Source organism: Trachemys scripta, chromosome 6 (assembly GCF_013100865.1).
Source record: "Trachemys scripta elegans isolate TJP31775 chromosome 6, CAS_Tse_1.0, whole genome shotgun sequence".
NCBI lineage: Eukaryota > Metazoa > Chordata > Testudines > Emydidae > Trachemys > Trachemys scripta.
The window spans coordinates 127,215,454-127,241,400 of NC_048303.1; the positions used below are offsets into that span (position 1 = coordinate 127,215,454).

The 25,947-nt window shown below is 41.2% G+C and overlaps 1 protein-coding gene across 8 annotated transcripts in view; it reads left to right on the top strand.

The window, feature by feature from the left end:
* Positions 1-25,947, top strand: part of ZNF462 (zinc finger protein 462) — a 119,063-nt gene that overhangs the window by 56,943 nt on the left and 36,173 nt on the right. For 5 of the 8 annotated variants that reach the window (XM_034774447.1, XM_034774441.1, XM_034774446.1 and 2 more), the window contains exons 4-7: positions 1,039-1,203; positions 2,829-3,100; positions 6,094-6,212; positions 10,713-10,904. In XM_034774447.1, the coding sequence (XP_034630338.1) occupies positions 1,039-1,203; positions 2,829-3,100; positions 6,094-6,212; positions 10,713-10,904 (748 nt within the window). The remainder of the gene's footprint in view (positions 1-1,038; positions 1,204-2,828; positions 3,101-6,093; positions 6,213-10,712; positions 10,905-25,947) is intronic. The other 3 variants (XM_034774443.1, XM_034774444.1, XM_034774445.1) reach the window with 3 other exon arrangements.

A 25,947-nucleotide genomic window follows, 5' to 3' on the forward strand; every position in this document is an offset into this window, starting at 1 on the left:
AAAAATTAATAAAGCTCTGTCATTAGGCAGAAATTCAGAGTTCATACTATGCAAATGTTTTACCTGCATATTTTAAAGGCATTAACAAGGGGTAATTGAAAACTTGAGAGGAGATTTTGCAAAGCAGCCTAAGGGATTTAAACACATATTATCCATCTATGTTAATGGATGTGTATGTATCATAGAATCTTAGAATATCAGGGTTGGAAGGGACCTCAGGAGGTATCTAGTCCAACCCCCTGCTCAAAGCAGGACCAATTCCCAACTAAATCATCCCAGCCAGAGCTTTGTCAAGCGGGGCATTTAAAAACCTCTAAGGAAGGGGATTCCACCACCTCCCTAGGTAACCCATTCCAGTGCTTCACCACCCCGCCTAGTGAAAAAGTTTTTCCTAATATCCAACCTAGACCTCCCCCACTGCAACTTGAGACCATTGCTCCTTATTCTGTCATCTGCTACCACTGAGAACAGTCTAGATCCATCCTCTTTCAGGTAGTTGAAAGCAGCTATCAAATCCCCCCTCATTCTTCTCTTCTGCTGACTAAACAATCCCAGTTCCCTCAGCCTCTCCTCATAAGTCATGTGCTCCAGACCCCTAATCATTTTTGTTGCCCTCCCCTGGACTCTTTCCAATTTTTCCACATCCTTCTTGTAGTGTGGGGCCCAAAACTGGATACAGTACTCCAGATGAGCCTCACTGGTGCCGAATCGAGGGGAATGATCACGTCCCTCGATCTGCTGGCAATGCCCCTACTTATACAGCCCAAAATGCCATTAGCCTTCTTGGCAACAAGGCTAAGTCATTTAGGCTACTTTGCAAAATCTGTACCTCTGTTCTTAAAGTGCCAAGGGAGCGGGCTTTTTCTTTTCTATTTGAACAAACAAAAATGGCTTGCCTAATGGTTTTTGGTTTTAAAATCCATGCTGTTGCAAGATATGTTTGTAATCTCTCTCTCTTTCTCTCTCTCTTTTTTGGTTAAGTTAGTTCTGGAAGCAAATTTCAGTGTATATGTTGATTATACTGATGTGTTCCAACAGACGTTCGGTCACTTGGAAGATGTATCAAAATTTAAGGAGAGAAAAGTTGTTGGATACAAATGTAAATTTTGCGTGGAAGTTCATCCCACCCTTCGAGCCATCTGTAATCACCTTCGCAAGCATGTTCAGTATGGGAATGTCTCTTCTGTGACAGCTACCGTAAAGGTGAGAATTATAAGAACTGGCCATGTGTTTGTTTGAGATTAAGGCCTGATCAAAAAGCTCACTGAAGCCGGTGGGCAGACTTTCTCATTAAATTCAATTTGATTTACTAAGACCATCATCCAGATCTAATGAACAGTTTTCTGTGTTGTCTCTCGATTATTTTAATGCTAGATTTTTCAGATGTTAGTTGCAACTTTCTTCTACCTTTGATTCAGGACATGAAGACTATTTTTTACCACTGAGTATATCCCATTTCTCTTGCATAAAGGAATTTGTCTTGTCCATGGTAGAAAGCGTAGGCCTCTGAGCAGGAAGCTCTTGTCCAGCTATTCTGGGCTACTTTTTTACTGTCTTTGCCTCTGAAGGCAAAATTTTCAGAAGAGGAAACCTGAAGTGTGTACACACAAATGTACATGAAATTGTGTGTTATGTGCTTTCATGCATAGTTACAATGACATAAGCAAACTGGGTATTTGTATCTGCAAACAGCCATTCAGATGGCTAACTAGTCATTTACCTGAACCATTGGCCCAACTAGGGCTAATTGTAAATTCACTTTATTTTTCATGTGCAAATGGACTTTTGCTTCTAGGAAATCTGGTGTGCAGGGGAGGACTGGGGGTTACTACCTCACAGCCGATTCTTCAGGATATCAACTGGGAAGTGTGCATGCAATCATGCTGCAGGAGCTGTGAACACATTCCTTTTGCTGCAGTGAGAATTCAGAGTGGGTTGAGTAGCAGAGCTGACCCCACAATCCCCTGTTTCATAACTGCTACTGCATACTGCTATAGAGCAACTAAATCCAGAAAGGTCTGAACTGCTCTACCTAAGAGGGCTTTTATTATTTTGTTGTCCTTTCACTGTCCTCCCCTTTTGCTTACGTGATGCTACAAAAGAGATTGTCCCTTTTCTCCTACCCAGCTATCCTTTTCAAGCGTAGCCTACAGGATCGTCGCCATCTTTTTGAGCAAAAGGAAATTACTTAAGTAGTTGAGCAAGAAAGTTGAAAACCAAGGTCAAATGAATGTGGGGCCACCCTCTCAACCCATTTTCAGCTGTTGATCACAACAAAATATGTGCCATGATGAATAAGATTAAGGGAGGGGAACAAGAAACAGGTAACTGTTTCTGAAGAGGAGTAGTGTTTTCTTAGAGTGCCTGTTGTTTCTCTCTCGTGAATTTAGTGCTGGTGGAAAGTGTCTGCTCAGCAGCCCTTGAAAGGGGAGGTCTGGGTTAGTCCAGAGGCAAGGACAATGCAAGTTTCCTCCATACCACCCTCTATGTCTCTAACCTGTTTTAGGGGATCCACCTCCAGGGCTTAGATGGTTGTTAGCTCAGTTTCTACTCCAATTCCATGGCTTTTGTGCTGACATTGACAATAGTACTTAGGGCCAGTTGTGAGAGTTAGTCTTTTTTTAGACTAGATTTGAAACTGTGGGACCTTTTCCTGAAGAAAGCCATTGATGATATGGGAGCGGTGCAGGGATATCTTTAGAACATAGATGTAGTGGGATTCCAGGAGACATTCTGAAAAGGGAATCTTAGTAAAGTTAACACATGGGGAAGACCCAAGGCAGAAGGGAGAGAGAATTGATGGCTTTGGGGGGGTATGTGTTTTTTAGCAGGAAGCGGAAGATTCTTCAAACACAACTTTGGAGGGTTTTGAGGGAGCAAAAGACCATGGCATGGTGGAATTTACAGAAGCTGAATCTGGAGCATCCTTGGAAGATGAAACCAGGCCTGGGGGCTACCACTGCAGCCAGTGTGACCGGGTTTTGATGTCTATGCAGGGTCTGCGATCTCATGAGAGAAGTCATTTGGCTCTGGCCATGTTTACCCGTGAAGACAAGTACAGCTGCCAGTATTGCTCCTTTGTCTCTGCTTTCAGGCACAAGTAAGTTTTTGCAATAGAAGTACAGACCAGTGATACTGCTTTCATATGTGCTGACATTACAGGGAGCACTGTAACTTGAAAACTGGACGCCTTTATTGTTTAACTGCTTTCCCCCCCTTTTTTCGAGTTTTCGGGTATTCACATTCTTCTGAGTCCCCTTACCAATGTCTCTGATTCTTTTCATATTTTTTTTAAAAAATGTTCAGTCTCCTTTTTTCTGTGGGGGAAGAACACACACAAACAAAAGCGGCAAACTTCCTACACAGAGGAAACAATGAAACTGACCTTCTTCACAGTGCTGTCAAATTCATGAAATAAACAGGAAAGAAAAGAGGGAAATATTCATAAATAAGGAACCTGGGTGTTACCTGTAGCAACAGTTTTCAGATAGCAGTGTGATATTTTTGTTGTTGGAAGTGGAGTTTTGTTGGATTGATTTAGAGAGATGTAATCTCTTTAATGCTGAGCAGTTCTCAAGAGCTGAACTTACTGTGGTATGTAAATTGTTCTATGAAAACATTATTCACAAGAGTACAAGGCTCTTCTCTGAATGAGTTCCACAACATACTCCATTTTCTGATGCAACAAATTAGGTGTTAGCAGAACTAAGCAAACTTCTCACAAAGTATGTGGTAAAGATTTCTTTAAAGTGGCACAATCTGGGGGGAGAGGTAGCTTCTTAATTGGCTTTTTAAACTTACTTCTTTAAGGCCCACCGCAAAGAAATGTATTTTGTAGGATTCCCCCCCCTCCCCCCAAATCCCCCATGGACAGGCTTGAGAACACATGCATGCTTCATCTATCCTCCAAGGAGACACCTACTCATCCAACGAAGGAGGGAAAATCCATGCTCTGTTCTGTCTGAAAAATTTGTGGCATCGTCCACAGCATCGTAAGTCAGGATTAAGTGTGTCTGCTCTGCAACCAAATCCATACCTAGGGAGAGAGCAGGATACAGAAAACAAATCTTGTGTTCTAGACAGGCGACACTTCCACCAGCACCCCAAGCCAGGTTATAACCATAATCTGTTTTACAGGCTCGGAGAGGTAAAAGGACAGGGCATCCCCCAGGGAGTGTGTGTTGGGCACAGGGGCTGCTTCTGAGCAGAGACATTCCCATACTGAACCTGCAGGCCCCGGCAGAACTGCATTGGTGGAATACAGATTGTGCCACTTTAAAAGTGTAGCGAGAACCACTGCTCTCTGTACTAAAATCCCCCCCCCCCCACCCCCGCTCACACACACAACTCTAGCACTAAGGTTGCCTGCACTCTTCCCTGGCAAGTGTTATACTTGCTCTTGAGTGAAGAAAGTGCTGGGATTAAATAGGGAGGATCAAGGTGGAGTTCTGTGAATTTGTGGTTGCCATAGAAATAGGTGCAATCTACCTCATCTCTTCAACTTGGGTAAAATAGGTAAATGGGAGAGAGGAAAATCCGTAGTGCAAGCTTAAAAAAAAAAAAAAAAAAAACTAAAGAAAAACTGATTGGAAAAGAATCTTGGAGGTGGGGCCTATGGTTTGAGTTTAATTGTATGCGGTCCTGTACGGACTAGTATTCTATATTATACGTCTTTGGACTGGCAATCTGTTTTAATTGTTAAGCAAGTTTGTTTCCGTGTCAGGTATTTAAAATGGGGTTTTGTTATATGAAGTATTGACACAAACGGATGCTCAGCATATTTTATTCATTGAGCAGATACGTTAATTTCACTGGAATGGCAGTAATTATATCTCCTTACTGAATTTACAATAAAATTATTTTGCTATGAAGTGCTCCTGTAAATAAAGACGTACTGTATATTTGGCTACTATCCAGTGTTAGTTTGAATGGACTAAGTGTGCAGCTTTTGCACCGTCGGACAGGCATTTTCATAGGTCAGGCTCTTTTTGTGGGGAGTACAGGATGAAAAATGCAGCAGGAATCCCTGCATTGTGTGTGAAGCTGCTGATATTTAGTATGAATTTGCCAATTTAAGTGAAATATAAGCAAATTTGAAAATAAAACGGAAGCACTTCTGAGGCTAAAGGCTATTTCCCCCTCCCATTAGTCTGTTGCCATGCACCGCGTGTGCACGCAGGCTGAAACTAGGATAAGAGTCAAAAGTTTTAACATGCCATGAGAAGAGGCTGTTGTTGGGATGTGTCTAGCCCAGCCTAAAGTGGCGCTTGCTCTCTTGAGATTTGTGGACTCAGGAAGATCGGCTGGTTTAGAGAAGCTTCCACACTCCAGGGTTCTGAGTCAAACGTTCTGATGTTCGCCTAGTGCTTCATTCTTCTGAATCAAATGTAATTCTGGGTTGAGCTGTTATATAAAGATTGATTAGAAAGAGTCTGGAATCTGAAAGGGTTTCTTACCCCCCCTCTCTTGCTTTGACTTCTCACAAAGAAGATCCTAGCATAGATGTTCCCTGCTACCCACCCTTTCTTCTTGGGCTCCATGCACTGTCTCCCAAATCTCTCTCTCAAACCATCTTTTTTTGCTCCCGGAACTCCATGGTTGGCTCCTGCACAGCCTGCTGGCATCTTCCCCAGAACAGACCAACCAGTTTCTATTCTCTTTGCCAAAAGGAGGCTTCCACAGTGGAGCAGGTTGAAAAATGCCAAAACTTGCTGATTGGAGGGGGAAATGGGGCAAACTTTTCACAAAGACTCTTGCTAAACCCAAAATTGCTGTCTTGTGTTTTTGTTTTTTTTAACCAGCTCGGTTCCCTAGCACCTATCCTGTTTAACTCTGGATAAGATTAACACCAGATTTTTCCCAGTTATCCTGTTTAAGTGGCTTGCATTCTGTATAACGTTGGGCTCAGTTCTCCCACCCTTCCTCATGCTAGATACTACCTTGCTTTGCAAGTTGCCTCATTGGATTAAGGTGGTACCCAGCATGACGAAGGGTAGCAGAGTCTGGCCCATTATGCTTTCAGCCTGGCATATGAAGTAGTAGCTGAAGTTATTTAATATTTTGTGTTTCCTTTTTCTGCTCTCCCTTGCCAAGTTTGGATCGCCATATGCAGACTCATCACGGACACCATAAACCATTCCGTTGCAAACTCTGCCCATTCAAGTCCTCCTATAATAGCCGTCTGAAAACTCATATACTCAAAGCTCATGCTGGTAAGTCTCTGTCAATTTTATGATGCAGCAGCTATAACAGATGTCTTACTCTTTGTTGGTCAGTGCCACTGTACCAGTTAAACTTTTCATTGCCAGTTTTGGGTGGGATTTTCAAAGGTGGTTCAGTATTAAATTCCCTGCTCCCATTAAATTCAGTGAGAGTCTTAACATTGACTTCAGAGGGAGCAGAATTAGGCCAACACTGAGCACGTCTGAAAATCCCACACTTTTGTTTCTAAAAGTGTGCTCAGTCATTCAGCCTCTAGTGTTGGTGGCCAGACAAGTCTGATACTCACATGTTGATGATCTGCTGTTCTGATCTGTTTATATTTTAAATGACTCCTGAAATGAGCTGGGATTTGCATTTTGGACTGTCATGTGTTGGCTTCAATGTGCAAACTGAACGGTGAGCCAGATTCTCAGCTGGCTTAGACTGGCATAGCTCCATTGGTGGAAATAGAGCTTATGCTGACTTACACAAGTAGAGGAGTGAAGTATTTTATAGCCCTTTGCCCTGTTGTATAGAATATGAACACACAACCAACACACTTGTGATACGGGAATTGGGAAAGTGATACAGGGGAGGGAAAGGATCACAGCAAAATACTGCACCTGTGACTGTCTAAAGGTATGAGACACAAGATCGTTCAAGTATCAGGGGGTAGCCGTGTTAGTCTCTATCTACAAAAACAACAAAGAGTCTGGTGGCACCTTAAAGACTAACAGATTTATTTGGGCATAAGCTTTCGTGAGTAAAAACCAAGATCGTTCAGAGACTGATCTTGGTTTTCTGGCCTCAGCCATGTGACATTTCTGCATTAAAAAGGTTATCACAGGACTGGGGTCAATATCTACTTACTCCTTTAGCTACTGTTGCAAATTCCTTTTAATTAAAAAAAAAAAAAAAAAAGGCAAATCAAATCAAATGCAGATAAGTAGACTGTCAACCAAAACAAACCACCACACAGTAATCTAGCTAATTACTAAAACCCAATGGTGTTGGACATCTGTCAGTAACTACATCTCTGAACCTCCAGGGATTGCTGATAAATAAATAAATAAATGGAGATCTCCCATCTCCTAGAACTGGAAGGGACCTTGAAAGGTCATCGAGTCCAGCCCCCTGCCTTCACTAGCAGGACCAAGTACTGATTTTGCCCCAGATCCCTAAATGGCCCCCTCAAGGATTGAACTCACAACCCTGGGTTTAGCAGGCCAATGCTCTAACCATTGAGCTATCCATCCCCCCCCATGATCACATCTTGTTCTCATAGCAGTTCCTTCTGCCTGTTCTGCAATGGCACAATTAATAAAATAAAATTGGTTGTAGTACACTAACAAGAAGTTAATCTTTCCTGTTAAATTAAAATAGATCAAAATTAACCTTGGATGAAGGGCAGTCAGGAGTCGCCTATAGTTTTGCTGCTGCTCTTCATTCTGTTTCCTATATTGATTGCAGATTTCACACTTGCGTACCTTATCTTCAATGACAGCATTCATGCCAGGCCCTGTTCTTACACCTATCAGTATACGGCTAGGCACTGTGAATTAGTTTTAACGTTTCTGACCTCACGCTGTGTGGTATTATGAGATGGTGTCCTTTGTACAGAATCCCATTTTAAGCAGCTATTTCAGTTTGTATAGTCCCAATAAGTTTTCATGTGTGGAAGTGCCTGGGTGCTTTTTGTTGGCCGTCCATTTAGAATTAATCTCTCAAGCTGTTGTACGGTTGGACTATTTTGTATTTCTTGTTTGAGCTTGTCAAAATTTTGTTTAAAAATTTGTAAGTGAGCCATATTTCCTCCAAACTCCTTTTTCTGTAGATTCTTGATTTTGCTATATATAGGTGATCTTGAAACCATGTCTGCTCTGAGAAACTCCTTACAGGGCCTGTATCTCACATTATGCAAGTACTTTTGGAATTTCATGGTCACTTTCTGGAGTGTAGGTGGTGCTTTGCACAATGGTTTGTGTAATAGTTTCCAAAGTTTCATGGTCTATTTCTGCCTCAATCAGTGTCTACCAAATAGACATTCATGAAACCGAATAATTATTTTTTTCAATCTAAGCATAGCTCAGTTATGTTTTAGTCAGTCCTCTGGAAACACAAGTAATCACCTTCCGGGAAGGCTACCCCCCAACCCATGTGAGTTTGAATCAACCAAGATCTTAGACTCTTTCTAATCTCAAAATATTCCAGGTTTAGCGCTTCCATGACAACTTTTTTTTTTTAAATTAAATTCCCAAAACTTTTTCTCTCCCTGATCAGACCTGTGCTAATCTGAACAAATTTAGAAGTGAATTTGCTTAGATAAGGAATTCTGGGTCTTTCCATTTGTACAGTTAGTTGCCTTCATCTTTCTGGCTCTGGTCAAACTCCGTTTGTCACGGAGTACGTACTTTACATTCACTCCTATCTGGTATTTGTTCCTGTTCAATGTAAGGTTCTTTCTTTGGCATGTTACGGAATGTTGTGTGGTGCCTCTCGTTGTGTTGTTGTCTTCACCCCAAATCAGCAGATTGTTAAACTATTACTTCCACCCGATCCACATTCTAAATAATCTAGATCATGATGCTTTGGTACATCTCAGGATCTGAGACAGTCCCAAAGGGATATCATTTAAATATATAGATATATATCTGCAAAATGGGGAGTTGAAGATAGATCTTTGTAGTTTTTCTATTGTCAGACCTACCAAAAGTCTTGCCTTGCATCCAAAACTGAAAGTACACTTGCATTTTGAAGTCCTAGATAAAACCACCTCAGCTGTTCTCATAGAGTAGTGCTTATGTTTGATAACCTTATTCAAATCTTCTTGATCCATTACAGTACTTAACTTGTTTGAGTTCATTGTGATGTCCTTAATGTTAATAAAGTCAGTCGGTGCCTGTATTTATTCAATAACATCTAATTTTACCATCTCATGAAGCTCATCCTTCTTGCTCACTGTATTTTGGACAGCATGCTGGTGCCTATGTCAATGGGATGCATTATATCCTTAATGCACCCTGTCCCACTAAGCAACCAATTATATTCTGGAAGAATTACATTTGCATATCGTCTGTAAATGTGTTTTACACCTTTTGTTAATCAGCATTTGCAGATGGGACCACATGGGAATTCTTGTTCCACTACTTCGTACACTGAGTGGTCTGTCCTTCTCCAGATACACCAGTATGGGTTTGCCAGGTGGTCTTGTTTTGTGTCTTACACTAAAGAAGCTTAGTTGTTGTTGTTTTTTAATTTTAGCACAGAGTGGTCACTAATCTTTTTGTGTATGCTTGCTGTGATTATGTTGCACTGAGCTCCAGTATATATTTTCAAATTCTCTTTTTGTTTATTTCCATGTCACAAACCCAATCTGTTCCAGAACCTTATTTTCTAAATTTATGAAGAGACCCTCCCCCCACTCAAAAGAATTGTTTCTGCATCTTCATTATCAAAGCTTTGTCCTCCAGCTAATGTTCATAAATATTTTACACTTATTTTTGTTTTGTTTTTTTGTGGTTTGTTTGTAACCCATGCTTACTCGGTGTGGTGCTTTGTTCTCCCTTCCAGATAAGAGCGATACTTGCATATGTAACACCACAACCCTCATGTTGGACAACTTTGCTTTGTGTTCCAATTGCCTCTGCACTTACTGCAAACAAATCTGGTCTTTGCAATTTGTTTATCCTTGTATTCCATCTTTATGGCTTGAAATGTACTAAGAATTACAAGCACTTCTGTTCTTTCACTTTTTCTTAATGCTTTCCATAACACAGTTTTTGCTAGCCTTACAAATATCCACTTTTCCTAGTATTGTCATGTCCATTTCTTGTAATAACCTTACCTTGTTCTGGTTATCACTTATACCAGTGACTTAGCTTTGTTACGTGGTGACCAATGATCTTGCATGGCAGCAGGTTTCATGTAAGGAAAATGTACCTTTCCCAAATTGCCTGGATCGCTATATTCTTGAAGATTTTGAAGGATTTTGGCTAGCATCTTGTAATGCCCTTCATGTTCCTTCTGTAATGCTTCTGGATCTGCTACATGTAGCAGTATGGAGGATTCCACCCTCTCCAATTACTGTGAAAGGCCTCTTGCTTCCAAGAAAATTTGGAAGTCCTGTACCCACCTCTTCCAGCTCTCTTTCAGCTTGAGGGATTCAATCAGCTCCATTTCGCCAAAGATTGTTTTCTTCCAACACCATGCAACAAAGTTGTGATGCATGGAAGTGCTGATGAGAGGCTGGTCTTTATTTGCTGGCCTCTAGTCATGTGACAAGGGGGCCAGGGTTTCAAAAGGGCAATATCTTTGTCAGATGGCAGGTGTCACTATCCATAGACTCCAGTACCGACTGTTCCAACAGGAAAACTAAATAGCTGGTTTTCTTTGGAACCAGTCTTGCACCAGAGGAGTCAATGGGAGTTTTGCCATTGAGTTCAGTAGGAGAAGGATGGGGCCCCATTATTTCTTTTGTGAGCTGATGACTTGCCTGTATTTCGCTCACCCAGGTGAACATGCCTACAAATGCTCCTCCTGCTCATTTTCCACCATGACAATCAGCCAGCTGAAAGAGCACTCCTTGAAAGTGCATGGGAAAGCACTGACACTACCAAGACCCCGCATTGTCAGCCTTGTAGCCTCACTCGCCCAACACGCCTCCAAGAACCACACTCCTGCTGAAGAAGTGGAGGACTCTAATGGTAAGAGGTGCCTCAGAGCAAGAACCTAACTGTCTAAAGTGCTGTTTACACACCCACCCACAAACATATATATTAAGGCAACAGCCTGCCCCAAAGGCAGTTTCTTCGATCACTTTGTAAAGGAAAATCTGAGGTTGCTTCTAAAATGAGAATAAATTTTGTTTGAAGTATGTGATCTACAGAAGCACCTCACTAATTCATGCTCCTCTAACTTGTCCAGCCCATAACTGATACTCAGGGTATGTGAGGGTGTTTTTACTCCTCAGCAAAGTTTTATGGGGGAGATTTTTAAAGACACAATTACATTCTCAACTCCCACTGAGAATCAGTGGGAACAGGATATCTAACTCCTTCTCTGTGCCTCTGAAAATCTCCCCCTAAAAGCTACAGGGTGTGTAGAAAAGAAGTCCAAAATATTGGCTGTATCAGGATGGTGAGTAAAGATGGTGAGTGAAGTAGAAGAGACATTATTTTCCCACCCTCCCGCCTCCCCTAAGCCCATTGTAAGAGCAGCAGGCTGCTCGGGGCTCTGGGAATTTTGGTCAGTGTGGTTGAATAGAGCAGATGCAGAAGTGGAGTATGGATGCTATAGATGACACAGACCCTAGCAAGCTTACAGGGAGATAATGCCGCTACAGGGTCAAGCGCCACATCTTGAACCCCCCAGGCCAGCAAGGGAGTTGGTACTTAGGCAAGAAACTACTATGGTTCCCGCGTGAGCCATATTGACAAGGAAAAAAGACGCACAAGGAGCTGGGCAGAAGTCCCAGCTCTCTGGTGATCTTCAAAGGTTGTCTGGGATTTCCTCAGCTCAGATTTTCCATGGAAGAGTTAGAAAGGAAGGAATGTAATATTGTTCCAAATATTCCATAGAATGTTCTGACTATTTTGGGGTTTTTTGTTGAAACAAAAAGTTTCATTTCTACGGGGGAATGAGAAAGAATGAAAGAGGACTAAACCCAGAGGCAGAAACCCCAAAAGACTAAAATAGAAACTAAATTTTTCAAAGAAAACTTGTAAAGATGTGAACAGCACAAACATGTTCCAAAAAGGCTGTTGTTTTCTTTTTTCAAAAACACCTTTTCAATGAGACAGTTTTGACCAGCCCAGTTCAGATCCCTTCCTTTCACAGGGAATACTGACTGAGCTTCTACTAATATCATTTTTGCTAATACTAACTAGTCCAATGAGTAAAGTATCTCTGGTGTGCATTATTGTGTTTTTAAAAAACATTTCTCTGACTCTTCGGATTTGAAAACTCAGTCGTTATCAATGGCTCTACCAATCTTTAATGTGAATTAGCAAGGTTCGACTAATGATGAAGGAATCAAGAAATGCATAGAGACAATGTTATGGGCTTTGGAAGGATGATGCGTTTGCTTTCTGTTGCTCATACTCAGAGCTCCAAGTCATGATTACAGGAGCAAGGCATGAATTACAATTATCCTCTGTAGCCTGTTATGTTTTCAGTACTGTAGTCTCTTTATTTTTAAAGAGGAGTGGATATTAGTTAAAGGGTTCTGGTTTAAAAAGTTTTAGGTACACTGAAACTCACTCATTATCATAGGAGGTCTCTGTTAAACAGTCCAGATTTGTATTTTGACAGAGGCCAAGACACAATTTGTCCCAAATAGCTTGATTGTCTTTAAACTAGGTTAATAGTTAAATGACTTTAACTAATAAAATCCACCAGCAGCCAATTAGAAGAGCGTAGGTGAAGTAATAATCCTATGAACAGTCTCAGCGTTGCTTAGGAAAGGAATAACCTGCTTTAAGTAATTTTCTTGACATTGCGGAGTTGGTTACAGACCAAATTAACGATCAATCTGCTTTTGATATGGTTCATTTTGGATTTTTAGAAGTGGCTGAATAGAGTTCCATGTAACTCAGACCTGTAAGCTGCAGGTGATGCGTGGAATAGATAAATGATTGGTCAGAATAATGGAAAGCAGGCAGTCCATGTGAAAGGCGCTATTATGCCCCACTGGGGGAAGTATTAAGTGGGGTTCACACAATACACAGTAGTTGGACCTCCACTGTTCTAACAGATATAAATAACCTTCCCCTGGGCTGGCTATAATCTGGTTAATTTGCTGATGACACAAAATTGGATCAGCGTGAGGGTACGTGGCAAACATGGATACTGTATCAAATGAATTTGGACTTGTTTCATGAATCAGTAGCTATATGGCAACAAAGTACAATTGAAAGCTTATAAATCAGGCCCAGTTAGTATGGCATGTGCATTGAAATGAATGGAACAGAACTAGAGCAGGATGGCTTGAAAGAGACGTGGGAATGGACAATGTGGAGCCTGAAAGAGTAAATTATAGGAGGGGTGCACAGGCAAAATAGCGAAATGCACATTTGCCGCAGCCTTGCTGGAATAAAATGGTTCTGTGACGAGCGCCCAGGAGAAATGTTGCCTCCAGTTCAGGCAGAAGTTGTTTCCTAAGGCTCCACTTTTAAAGGTCCAAAGAAACCCATTTAGGCTGGTCCATGCATTACAAGGCAGGAAGGAATTTAAATCTGTACGACTCATTTATTTTAGCTTTTTATTGGGAGCAATGAGCACAGCTTCACAGTGTATGTCCTGGAGCTGGGAACTTTGAGTGAGTAGACTTCTAGGTCGCTTTCGGTGGTCCGGTCCTTGTTGGCTGTGTCGTCAGTAAAAAGAAGTTTTATGCCTCCAATGCTGGTATAAACTGGTCCAGGTCAGCAGTGAGCAGTTGTTTGGAGGTCTGTGGTGAAATGAACTGATGAACTGTGTTGGTGGTGAGGCGAAGGCCTAAACAGGCAGAGAGCCAGAACTGCCCTCTCAATTCCTAGAGGTGTAGTAGGCCTTGCAGGTCAGCACTGAGTCTTATTAATGAGACAACATGGGAAGCTGATCCTATTTGTACCATGCCTGGTTAGGGACTTCTATATGTGCACAATATTTCTGATATAGAAGGTGATTGTCGCCATGTTACCAGGTGCTCCTTAGATGGGAATTGGAACATTCTGTAAGCAAAAAATCCCCTCCCCCCCCCAACTATTTATTTATTAAGAAGTTTTAATAGCTTGCCATGTAAATATCAGAGACAAAACAATAATCATTGCAAGGCTGAGCTTTTGTTTAGAGAAACATTCTACAGCAGTATGATCATCAGAGCTCTCTATTTAACAGGGTTTTACCACGTTAGTGAGCATCTGTACACTACCCCCAACCTATCAGTGATTTTATTAAACTGAGTGACATCTCTGAATACACGCATTGACCTGACTAGGCATGTCTGTCTAATGTTAATATTAAAAAAATATATATATATTGGACAGGAAGCACCAAATTCTTTTGAAAAACAAAAATGAAAGGCCTGTGGAAATATTGTACATTAAAGTGCAGTCTTGTGTGTAGCATAATCACATGTAGTATGTTGCTGTTTTAAACAATAATAATCCAGGTAAAGGGCCAAATCCACAGCTGTGACACTACTGAGTGTCAGTGGAGCTACGCTGCTTTACACCTTTCCTTCTGGTTGTTTTGAATGAGAAAGTCAGGTCCTGTCTGGCCTTGAGGAACGGATAGTGACTGGCGTGCTTGTAAAATTATGACCTCACAAGAATAAGGAGACTCAAAACTAAGCATTTGAGAGTTTGGCTTTTTGTTTTTGTGTTTTGTCAAACTGTTTTTGTGTGTTTGGTGGGTTTCTTCAGACCTCTGTTTCACTTCCAAGTCTAAGGAGCAGTTTGGAGAAAGGATGTCTTTTGGCTCTGTCTCTAGTAAGGCAACCCACACTAGTTTGTTACACCAGCACAAACTCGTCATGAAGACACACAACTCTGGTGCAAAGTGGGGCTTTACATCTGTGCAGTTTAATCCAGTAATACACAGATGTAAGTTACACTGGTGTACCTATAACAGTGCAAATTTCCTTACTGTAGGCAGGGCCTGAATTAAAGATTAATTACCCCTTCTTTCAGGGTGAGAGGTCATACTACACATGCTCAGAGATCCTCCAGCAAAACTAGGGAAAGCCTGATTGGACTTCCCAAGGCAGTACCACACCCTGCTCCATCCCTTTTAAAGATGGGAGGAAGCATAAATCTTTCAGTTTGCCTGCAAGTAGTTACACTAGACCGGGGCTTAAGTGTTTGCAGGACTGAACCTGAAAATCCTAGCCAAGAGAAGCTTCTGAGACCTGTAAATCGGGCTGTGTCTTCCATGCAAGTTCCAGTCCTAAACAAATATATTTGGAAGTTGAAGGCAATGTTATTTCATTTTAAAAAGGAGAGAGACTGAGAAGTACATGAGTGGGTCCTATAACATTTTTAAAAAAAATACCCAACAGCTTAATAAATGGGTTGGCATTTTTATAATTATTTCATGCACATTGTACTTAAAAACAAAGTCATCATGGCTGCTCACCCATGCTCTCTTTGAGTGCTACTTATTTTTTTGAATAGCCTGATTGGTTTTTGGTGGGACTGCAAAGAAAGATACTATTCTATATGAGTAAGGTTGGCAGAATCTGGAGATACCCTTTGGAAGCAATACAATGCACTTTATGCATTCTCCTGCGACTCAGTGGTCATCCCCTTCCCTCCACGCATGCCAAGAAAAATATTTGCCCATCATAAATACAGGCACACATTACAGAACACGTACAAAGTCAGTAATGTTCAAAACAGAAGCTTTTTTGAGTTTTACTTTATGGTATGCATCAGTGTGTTCACTTTTTTTTTTTTTAAGCAGCAACTCAAAACAGACCCAACACCTCAATGTCAAAAAAATAAAATAAAAAGCAGATGTGATGATAATGAAATTCACTAAGCAGCAATATCTGAGCTCCATCATTGTCCAAAGCACCCAATCCCATGTATTCCAGCTATTCTTGAACTTTGTTATTTTCCTTTTGATAAAGGCCATTGCCTCATCTGGAGACTGAAATATAAAGACGTGTCTGTCTTGGTTCACCGGAGCCTGGCTGGGCATAGAACTGCTTAACTGAGTCCCCTCTTTTAAGCTGTTGCTTGAAAGGTGCAAATCCGTTTTTTCCCCCTCCCATCCCCTTTTCAGAAGTGATGTTGCATAGTCCGGAAAAATACCTATCTCCTGCTCTTTGCCATCTGAAATCCCCTTGGGCTCAGAGGGTCTTCCAACTAGTTATTAAAGGAAGTTGACGTGGCAGCAGAACCACGCAAGAAGCCTGGTGAGGAGAGGGGTTCTCAGAAGACCAGCAAGACAAGAACAGATCCATTGAGTTGCACATAGCTAGTGATCCACTTTTCCCACACAAAAAAACAACAACCTGTCCGGGCAGATCCTTCAGCATACTCAGAGACTTCAGGTACCCCTTGATTTTTTGTGTAGGCCTTAGTTTCTAGCTCATCTTTTATCTTTTAGGTGCAGTGTTGTCCTCCTTCAAAGTGTTTTAATAGCCTCCCGTCCAGAGGTCTCTAAATCTATCACTCATAAGGCCAGTCGTTTAATTTTCACTTCAGTTATTTCTCTAATTTTGTTTGCTTGTTTTGCTAGTAGCAGCTAGTGCTTTTTGGATGTCACGCAGTCTTTTTTATATAAGGATTCCATACTTGTAGTCTATTGCATTGTTAAGTTTCAAAAGACTGATATCATAGTATGTTTCATAGGAACATTGTTGCTGTGGGAACATGGAAGTATCCTTTTCGCTGCATGGGCCTCACAGTTTTTGAAAGAAATCCTTTGAAGTTGGCAGTCCTTTATTTGGCTTCCGTTTGATTGGGAAGGCACAGAACCAGTGAGGACAAAAGTGCAAGTTTAAACAAAGCTTAAGGCATAATTGCTTAAATTGCAAGGCGAGTTGGATGTGCAACTGCACAGAATATCTTTGGTGATCAGATAACATGGTGTGATGAACATGCTATTAAAACAAGTGGATGTCTCCATGTGCACACGCCCAGTCACATTTGATAGGTATATCTGCACACTTGATACTGAACTCTTAGGGGTGGGTTGTGTATATTTGTGCTGATTTCAATGAAAGTGCGAGTCAGAACAGTTACTGCCCTTGCACAGTAAAAGACTGTCAGTTGTTACTAACCTAGGTCCCAGTTCAAGAAAGCACTTAAACATGTCCTTAACTTTACGGCATATTGAACTCTAGTAAAGTACTTGCAGTGCATGAAGTTAAGCATATGCATAATTCTTTGCTCAGGTCCTTAATTTTGCTGGTTTAGTGTTGGACTTTTTTCATCTAAAAAAAAACACTTTGGTTTTGATTACTACTCTCCTAAAATTTATCCTTTTTAAAGCGAAACACTTTGCATTTATTTAGCATAGAGAAACTCCTAAACTGGAGAATTGCTTATGATTTGTCTTTGCGTTATTACAACTTAAAGATGTCCAGAAAGACTTCAAACAACAAAGCAAAAACTTTGAAGGCTGAAATAAATAAAAATATTTCTTTTCGTAATGGTTTCTTGCAAAGATCTGGTCTTACATCAAATGTTTACTACAAAGTCAGAAACCACTGAAGATAGTGGTTTAGTGGCTTGATTAAGATTGATAGACCTTAACTATAGTTTTGATCAAGGGCACTGCTGCAATGTAAAACTCCTTTATGCATTTTTATATTTTATACCCAACCCAAAATTTGAATGAAAAATTGTGTGGCTAATGTATTGCATTATGATTCTGAAAGGAAGTTAGCCTGGAGACTTAAATGAATTTTTTTCAGGGTGGTGACATGTAAAATTGTATATACAAGCCTGAGGTGGTCATAGGAAGCTATTTCCCCAATAAAATTGGTTGAGGGTTTTTTAAATTATTTTTAAACTAATGCTTTGTGGTTCACTTTAAGCCAGCAAGTGCATTTTGACAGTATTATACAGATTTGTAAAGTACACAAGAGGGACACATCTTAGTCACCTTTCAGAGAGCAAGAGAGAGAGAGAAGCTGAAGGGAAAAAAGTAGTCAAAAGATATGGAGAATGACAGTGATTGCTTAAAAATAAAACACTTTGCTTTCACTATCACTTAGAAAAACCAAACAAACCAGCCTGAAAATAGCGAAGGTGCAGTTTTCAGAATCATTCGGCATTGGTCTAACTTTCCTACCATTGAAGTTAATGAGTGTTTGCTCTGAGGAGCTGCCACACTCTCTCAGTCCTTCCTGTGTTTGATGATGGCCCAAAATGCAATACAAGTGATGCCAGTGCTAGAATTCCGATTAGTGCCAAGCCTTTGTATCTCTTTGCTTGCCTGAGGTCGCATGGGAAGGAGTGGCTCCAGTATGTCATCCCCCGGTGTTTGGGCTAGGGTTGCCAACTTTGTAATATTTAAAAAACGGACACTTCAGCAAGAGTGCCAGAACCTCCCGAGGCCCTGCCTCTTCTCCCAAGGCCCCAACCCCATTTGCTCCTCTTCCCTCTCCACCCCCAGTTGCTCGCTGCTTTTCCCCTCTTCATAGAATATCAGGGTTGGAAGGGACCTCAGGAGGTCATCTAGTCCAACCCCCTGCTCAAAGCAGGACCAACCCCCAACTAAATTATCCCAGCCAGGGCTTTGTCAAGCCTGACCTTAAAAACCTCTAAGGAAGGAGATTCCACCACCTCCCTAGGGAACCCATTCCAGTGCTTCACCACCCTCCTACTGAATTTTTTTTTCCTAATATCCAACCTAAACTTCCCACACTGCAACTTGAGACCATTACTCCTTGTTCTGTCATCTGGTACCACTGAGAACAGTCTAGATCCATCCTCTTTGGATCCCTCTTTCAGGTAGCTGAAAGCAGCTATCAAATCCTCCCCCTCATTCTTCTCTTCTGCAGACTAAACAATCCCAGTTCCCTCAGTCTCTCCTCATAAGTCATGTGCTCCAGCCCCCTAATCATTTTTGTTGCCCTCCGCTGGACTCTTTCCAATTTTTCCACGTCCTTCTTGTAGTGTGGGTCCAAAACTAGACACAGTACTTCAGATGAGGCCTGATCAATGTCGAATAGAGGGGAATGATCACATCCTTCGATTTGCTGGCAATGCTCCTACTTATACAGCCCAAAATGCCGTTAGCCTTCTTGGCAACAAGAGCACACTGTCGACTCATATCCAGCTTCTCGTCCACTGTAACCCCTAGGTCCTTTTCTGCAGAACTGCTGCCTAGCCATTCGGCCCCTAGTCTGTAGCAATGCATGGGATTCTTCCATCCTAAGTGCAGGACTCTGCACTTGTCCTTGTTGAACCTCATCAGGTTTCTTTTGGCCCAATCCTCTTCCCCCGTTTCTCTCCCCCTCTGCTCAGGTTGGGAGGGACTCAACGGTGGAGCTGGGGCATGGAGCTGCCCGATGCAGGTGGGTGGCAGCCTGACTGAGTAGGAGCTGGCACGGGTTATGATCTGGTGCCTCCCCGCCTTCTCCACCTGCATTAACCAGACTTTTGGTGTCCGGTCAATAGATCTGACCAGACACTGTCAGATTCCCTTTTCGACTGGACTTTCGAGTAAAAAAGCAGACACCTGGTCACCTTAGTTAAGGCCCTTCATTACTGCTGCTTTGTACTGCTCTAGCACCTTCCATCAAAGAATCTCAAAGAGCTTTGTAAAGGACGGTCAGCTTTATGTCCATTTGATGTGTGAGGACATAGGTGCAGAGAGGTTAATATCAACATTTTTATGCCTGGGTGCCTAAAGTTTTGACACCTATGGCACCTACATACTTATTTAGGCATCCAAATATGTAGTTTGCTTCTTCAAGTGTCAGTGAAATTTTAGCACTGAAATGTGTCACTTGTGTTTTGAAAATATTGACCAAAGTGGCTTGACTAAGGTTGCACAGCAAATCATGGCAAAGTCAGGAATAGAACATGTGTCTCCCGATACTCAATCTATTGACAGTAACCGTGTGGGGATCGAGGTGTGGCTGGTCAGACCTAGTGGTCAGAGCCAGAGTTAGACGCTAGGAACCAAAGCCAGAGCTGGAGTTGGAATTAGGATCACACCAAGGGTGGAGACTGGAGTCAGGGTCAGTATTTATGCCAAAGGTTAAGCCAGAATCAGTATCAGGCGTCATGCTAAGGGTCAGGACTTGAGTCAGAGAGCCATGCCAAGGATTGATTCGGAACCAGGGAACAGTGCCCGTGGTCAAGCCAGAGTTGTAGCCCAGTACTGCATCAGGTCAGGAGTTCACTCAGTTGCTCAGACAACTTCCTGTTCCTCTTTCTGGTTTTAGAATTGCACCCAGGCCAATCGGAGGGGCTGAACACCAGGCCAATTGGTGGAGCTGGACATCTGCTCCAATCAGGAGCTTCGTGGACAGTGTCTCTGGTGGGCCAGAGTTCTGCCAGACCCCTCCCATGCTGGTTCTGGAGAGCTGTCGGGTGGCAGTAATGGTCTGGGTGCTGCTTGGGGACTTATGGGACCAAATTCAAGACCCAGGATCCTTCACACCTTGCCCAGGTGTCCACTATTAATCTTGATATTCTCCAGAGCAAGTTTAGTCATAGTAACAGGAATTGCCGGACTGGGTGTCCATCTAATCCAGAGGAAGGTGCAAGAAACCATGTAATTGGCAATTAAGGAATAACCTGCTCTTGGGGGAAGTTTCTTTCTAACACCCAATAGTTAGACATTGTGTTAAGCCTTGAAGTACAGGGCTTAAATGTAGGAAATGCAGTTCAGTGACTGTAGTTTGTGTATATGTGATTGTGCAGATACACACACAAACCCAGAACAATGAAGAAACATTTAAATATTTTGTGTTTGATGATCATAGAATATCAGAGTTGGAAGGGACCTCAGGAGGTCATCTAGTCCAACCCCCTGCTCAAAGCAGGACCAATCCTGAGACAGATTTTTGCCCCAGATCCCTAAATGGCCGCCTCAAGGATTGAATTCACAACCCTGTGTTTAGCAGGCCAATGCTCAAACCACTGAGCTATCCCTCCCCCCTGCCTTACCTGGCCTGATCATGCTTATTAAACAGGAAGGGAATCGCAGAGCAGACTAAAATAAGTCTGAGATGGTTACAAGTTCATAAGACACACCTCAGCCCTTTACACTTGGAATGAGGAATGAATGGTAGATGGAAAATTTACATAAATTAAGAAACTAACCATTATTGATCACGCGCAATCATTGAATGGTTAAATCTATATCTCACTAGATCTACCTAGTGTCTAACCTCTCTGTTTTGCTTTTTCCATCTAGTCCTAAGTGGCACAATTCATCCCTTGTGTAACTTCATTTGCCGTACTGGAGCTGCACCATGAATGCAATTGGCTCAAGAGATTAGAAACAAATGGACAACTTTTATTTTAAAATCTTTGGAGACTGTGTGTGTATTGAGATCTGACATTTGAAATACAAATAAGTTTTGTTTATTTCTTAGTCCTACCTCATGTTTAGACTGTGGAATTTTTATCACTTGAATAACAAACTGTGTAAATACATGGGTGAAACCTGACCTATGTATTGAACTGTTAAGCCAGTACATCCAGGTGGCAGCATACTCCCAGCCTACTGCAGTGCTCAGACTTTAAACAGCAAGTCTCTGACTAAACATAGGTGCCACACACTCAAGCAGGTAATTCAAATATGTAAAGTTATTCAGCATGCATCAGTCCTATATAATGAGGAAAATCACAGTGAAGAAAACCCATTCTACGCTAGAATTCCTCTCTGGCCTGAAAAAATACTAAGTAGGGAGCATGTTGCAGAAAAATGATTGGAATAATCTGAGTTTTAAAGAATGGAATTGTGCTTGGCATAAAATAATAATAAACAATTTTTGAGGTAAAGTTGAAGGATAATAAGCTAAAAATAAAACCAGGAAAGCAGCTTGGGGGAGAGAGGGGATAAAGAAGCAACAGAATTAATGGCCCAAGACTGAGTGGATACACAGAGAGCAGTGTCCTTCCTACCTAGAATTGATCATTCCAAAGCAGCACTTTTGTAGAACAGCATAGGGATGCAGATAGTGCTGCTGGCCACGTTGTACCTACTCTGTGGATAAATAGAGGCCTTGAATGCCAATGTTAATAGAAATTCCTGGCAGTATAGGAAACTTTAGAATAGGAGGGGACAGGAAGCTCTTTGGTTGGTCCCCTCCCTGCAGATAAAAATAATATGGTACAATTTCTTCCTCCAATTACTTTTCTCTCTTCTGAAATGTATATAGTTCCCATTGCTTTTCCTTGTAATTGATTATATAGTGTATTATTACTACTGTATACCTGATCCTGTGCTCAGTGAAAAATCAATTGGAGAACTCCCATAGACTTCAGTGGGGAGCAGTATGGGTCCCTCGCTGTGTTAAATAATTTTACCTTCTGAGTTTCACCTTCTAAATTCCTTTTGTTATTTTCCTCTCCTTAAATTAAGTGCATGACCTTTCTAAAAAAGTGATTCTGACAGTAGCACAAGGAGTTGTGCAACATCTATCCCCTCTGTTGCGTTCAGAGTTACGTGTGTGTCTATAACTCAAAAGAAAAAAGGAGATTAAAAGTTACAAAGGAGCATGGATATAGTCTCTCCAGCCTTTTTATTTGAACAACTAAGATCCTACAGTCTGTGTAGCTTTCTGGTTGCCCTCTGCTGTACCTTCTATAAATCTATAATATCCTTTTCAATGTTAAAAAAATGGCCAGAACTGATCAAAGCATTCCAAATGTGGTCTTGATACACAGTGCTGGAATAACTTCCTCCAGTGTATATTCAGTTCTCCTTTTTTTTTTTTTTTTTTAAAATACATCCTGAAATGTCAATTGTTTTTCTCTGCTGCATAAAGCAGTGTGTGGCAGGGTTTTGTTTTCATCCTCTCAGATCTGTCTCCTGGTTATTTCTTGGCAGTGCCTAAATGTTGAGGGCCTGATTGTCATTTGCACCATGGCCACTTCAATGTTGTTCTGACACCATAAAGGGGCCCCTTTGTGTAAATGAGAATTAAGCCCAGTGAGTTCAATTAAAAAAAAAAAAATCAATTGGTCATATGAAATTTCCTTGCACTCTCAGTATTTTCCACAAGCACCCATGCTTCAAGTCTGTGTTGAATCCTCAGTCTTCTCACCCTCCTTTTCCTCCCCCACTATGTTTCATCTTCAGAGTGTTTCACTCTCCCACATATTCCTGCTTCAGGTCAGTGATGTGCGGCGTCAAGTGAACAAACGTGTGTCACCTTAGTGATCCTTGTCGAATTCCACTTCCCCACCTTCCCACTTCTCATGCTGTTGCTGCTACATGAGTAGAATATCCTCTCACCGCTGCCTAAGCTGATACTTGGAGTCTGGTTGAGTTTCAGTGGGATTCATATTTTGAAATCACAAAGACTCTCTTCAAAATCCCACCTTGACGTATTTTTACTTGCTCAGTGTCTGGTATCGGATCTTGACTTGGTTTCTTCCTTAGAGGAGAAACCATTTGCTTGTATTTTTTCTTCCTCAAAAAAAATCTGACTGTTCCTTTTTACAGTCTTCCCTTTGTGAATAACATTCTAGGGGCTTCCCCGTTATCGGCTCTCCAATATGCCCCCAATGCTGAAGTTGCTGTTCCTGTTCTGTATTGTCTTGGATCTTTCCATGGTATCCCATTTGTTTCTTGATCTAGTTCATCATCCCATTTTTGACCAAAGAGACATTTAAATACATGTTGAAGTGTCCCAATCTCTCACACTTTCTTTGTTCAAAACTCTGGAGCTGGATAAGAGCTTCTCCAACTGCTGATTTCTTGTTTTATTTCATTCCTCAACCCTCCACAAGAAGATGATCAGTGACTTTGTAGTTTCTGTTCTGGTATGAATTTTACAGGGAAATAATGTCTTTATCCGTCTCTCTCTCTTCGGTCATTGATCTATCTCTCGCTATCACTTAGAGGCTAGAGTACTCTTGTTCCTCATGTACTCAGTCTATTGCATCTCTTATGCAATATTCTATTCTCCATCTCTGGCCCTGATTCTGGAAGCACTGAAGTACATGTTTAATGCTAGACACGTGTAGCCCATTGACTTCAGTGTCTGAAAGACTGGGGCACTCATTTGTATTTTATTTTTACTTGTTAGTTTAATTTGTGTAATCTTCCTACTGCTTCTCTGTGCCTGACAATTAAATATTTTGCATTCGTATCTCTTAGCCTAAACTGGTGTTTGCTCTGATGTGCTTGTGTCGATTGACAAATTTTGTATGTCAGACTTCTATATGATATTTCAACTTCATTTTCTTGGATTTTCAAGTAAATTATAATATCCTGGGATGAAAAATTAAATTTATTTTTACTTCCTCAAAAATATTCTATTTTTCCTTTTATTAAATAAAAAACAATTTTTATGCACGTTGGCGCACATACGTTAATTTGCCCAAGACTGGCTATGGAAACTTGGGAATTTTCATTCTTATCTAGTATTTACTGCACTTTTTTATATTTTTTCCTAGTATTTCTCTAGTTTTTCCACAATTCCATGGTATATGTATGAACCTGTTGTTTTCTCTATTGCATCTCTTCCACTTGCTTATTTCAGATATGCTTAATTTCTTTTGGAATAAAGAAATCCTCTTGTACCTTACATATTATATTTATTGTTAATATGTTGTATTAATACAGAAGAGTTTTCTCATTCTCTTGAGTTATGGAAGTCCAGGTGTTTCCCCATAGATTCCTGATACCATATTTTTTAACAAACTCTGTAAACAGTTAATGCCATTATGTATGGCTGTACATACCAGGTATGGTATCATCCGCCAACCATGTGTTGCTCTTTCCAGTGTAAAAAGCAGTAACCAGTCACAACACTGTTGTTTTTCTGTGTTGCTAGGACCACCTAACTGGGATGGCCAATCTTACTCCTTCCTTTCGTAGGCCTCTTTAATAGAGCATCCAGTATGCACTGGCCAAAGTGTTGCTGAAATGATCTAATTGCATATCCTCCAGGCACTTTGAGTCAACTTTTCAAAAGTGCCTGAGTTCCACTTAAAGCCAATGAGATTTAAGCTCCAAAGTGACTTAGGTGCTGTTGAAAATTTTATCCTGCAATGGTTAGGAAACGTGGTAGGCATGGATGCACAAATATAGTTAACACATGGCTGTGTTGAATATCCTCACAGCAACTCTTCCCCATCCCACCCTCCAACTTGTACTGCATATAACCAGTTCAGATGATCACTTCACCATGTGTTACGAGCACATCATTTACTTATAGACGGGATTTTCAGAAGCAATCTGTGCTGACCTAACTGCTCCCTTTGAAGTCAATAGTAAAACTTCCATTGATTTCACTGAGAACAGAATTAGGTCAATGGTGAGCACTTTTGACTATCCCCTCCTATAATATAGGCAGGAACTGAGTTATCTGCTAGTCTATGCAGTTGGCCTATTGGAAAATCTTACAGATTACATTTCAAGTCACAATATTTCTACTGTACCCATTGTTCTTCCAAGTTTCATTGTCTCAGTTACGACCAATTCTTCCTTCATTGAGGGGCTACTGCTGCTCTTTTTATGTCTGAAAAGTCTATAGTTTATCTCCAACATTTGCAGTGGCACAGTGCGGCCTCTGGGTAAAAATGGCTGTTAAAAGCAAATCTCTTTGGGATTTGTTGGACTATTTGACTATTTTGCCCTGGTTGATTTGTTGCCTGCCAGTCGCAGTTTCTGATATCTGTGTACAGAACTGTCCCATATTTTCTTTGTCATGTTAGCCAGTCTCATGTTTTGGATTTGTTTTTTAAAAATTGGCTAATTTTTCTGATCACGTGCTCAGCCCTCGTTCCTGATTGGTTTTCCTTTTATGAATCTTCTAGGGGCTCTCTTTTGGCTTTCTGTATTCCATTATTTAATATCATTTTCTAACTACTCCCTGTCTGCTGAATGTCTTTCTTCTTCTTGCTGGGCTTTGATGCAAACTTGGGATACCATTTTTCTTTACTTTCTTCAAACCTGGATTGCAAGACCCTCTGTCTACTCTGGGCTGAGATTGCAAATGCCTTTTGGGAGTTTGTCCAACCCAACTTCTCCTCTGGATGCAACAAAAAGCTGGTGTGTAATTTGCATCATTAGTGGGGTCCTACCAAATTCACGGTCCATTTTGGTCAATTTTATGGCCAA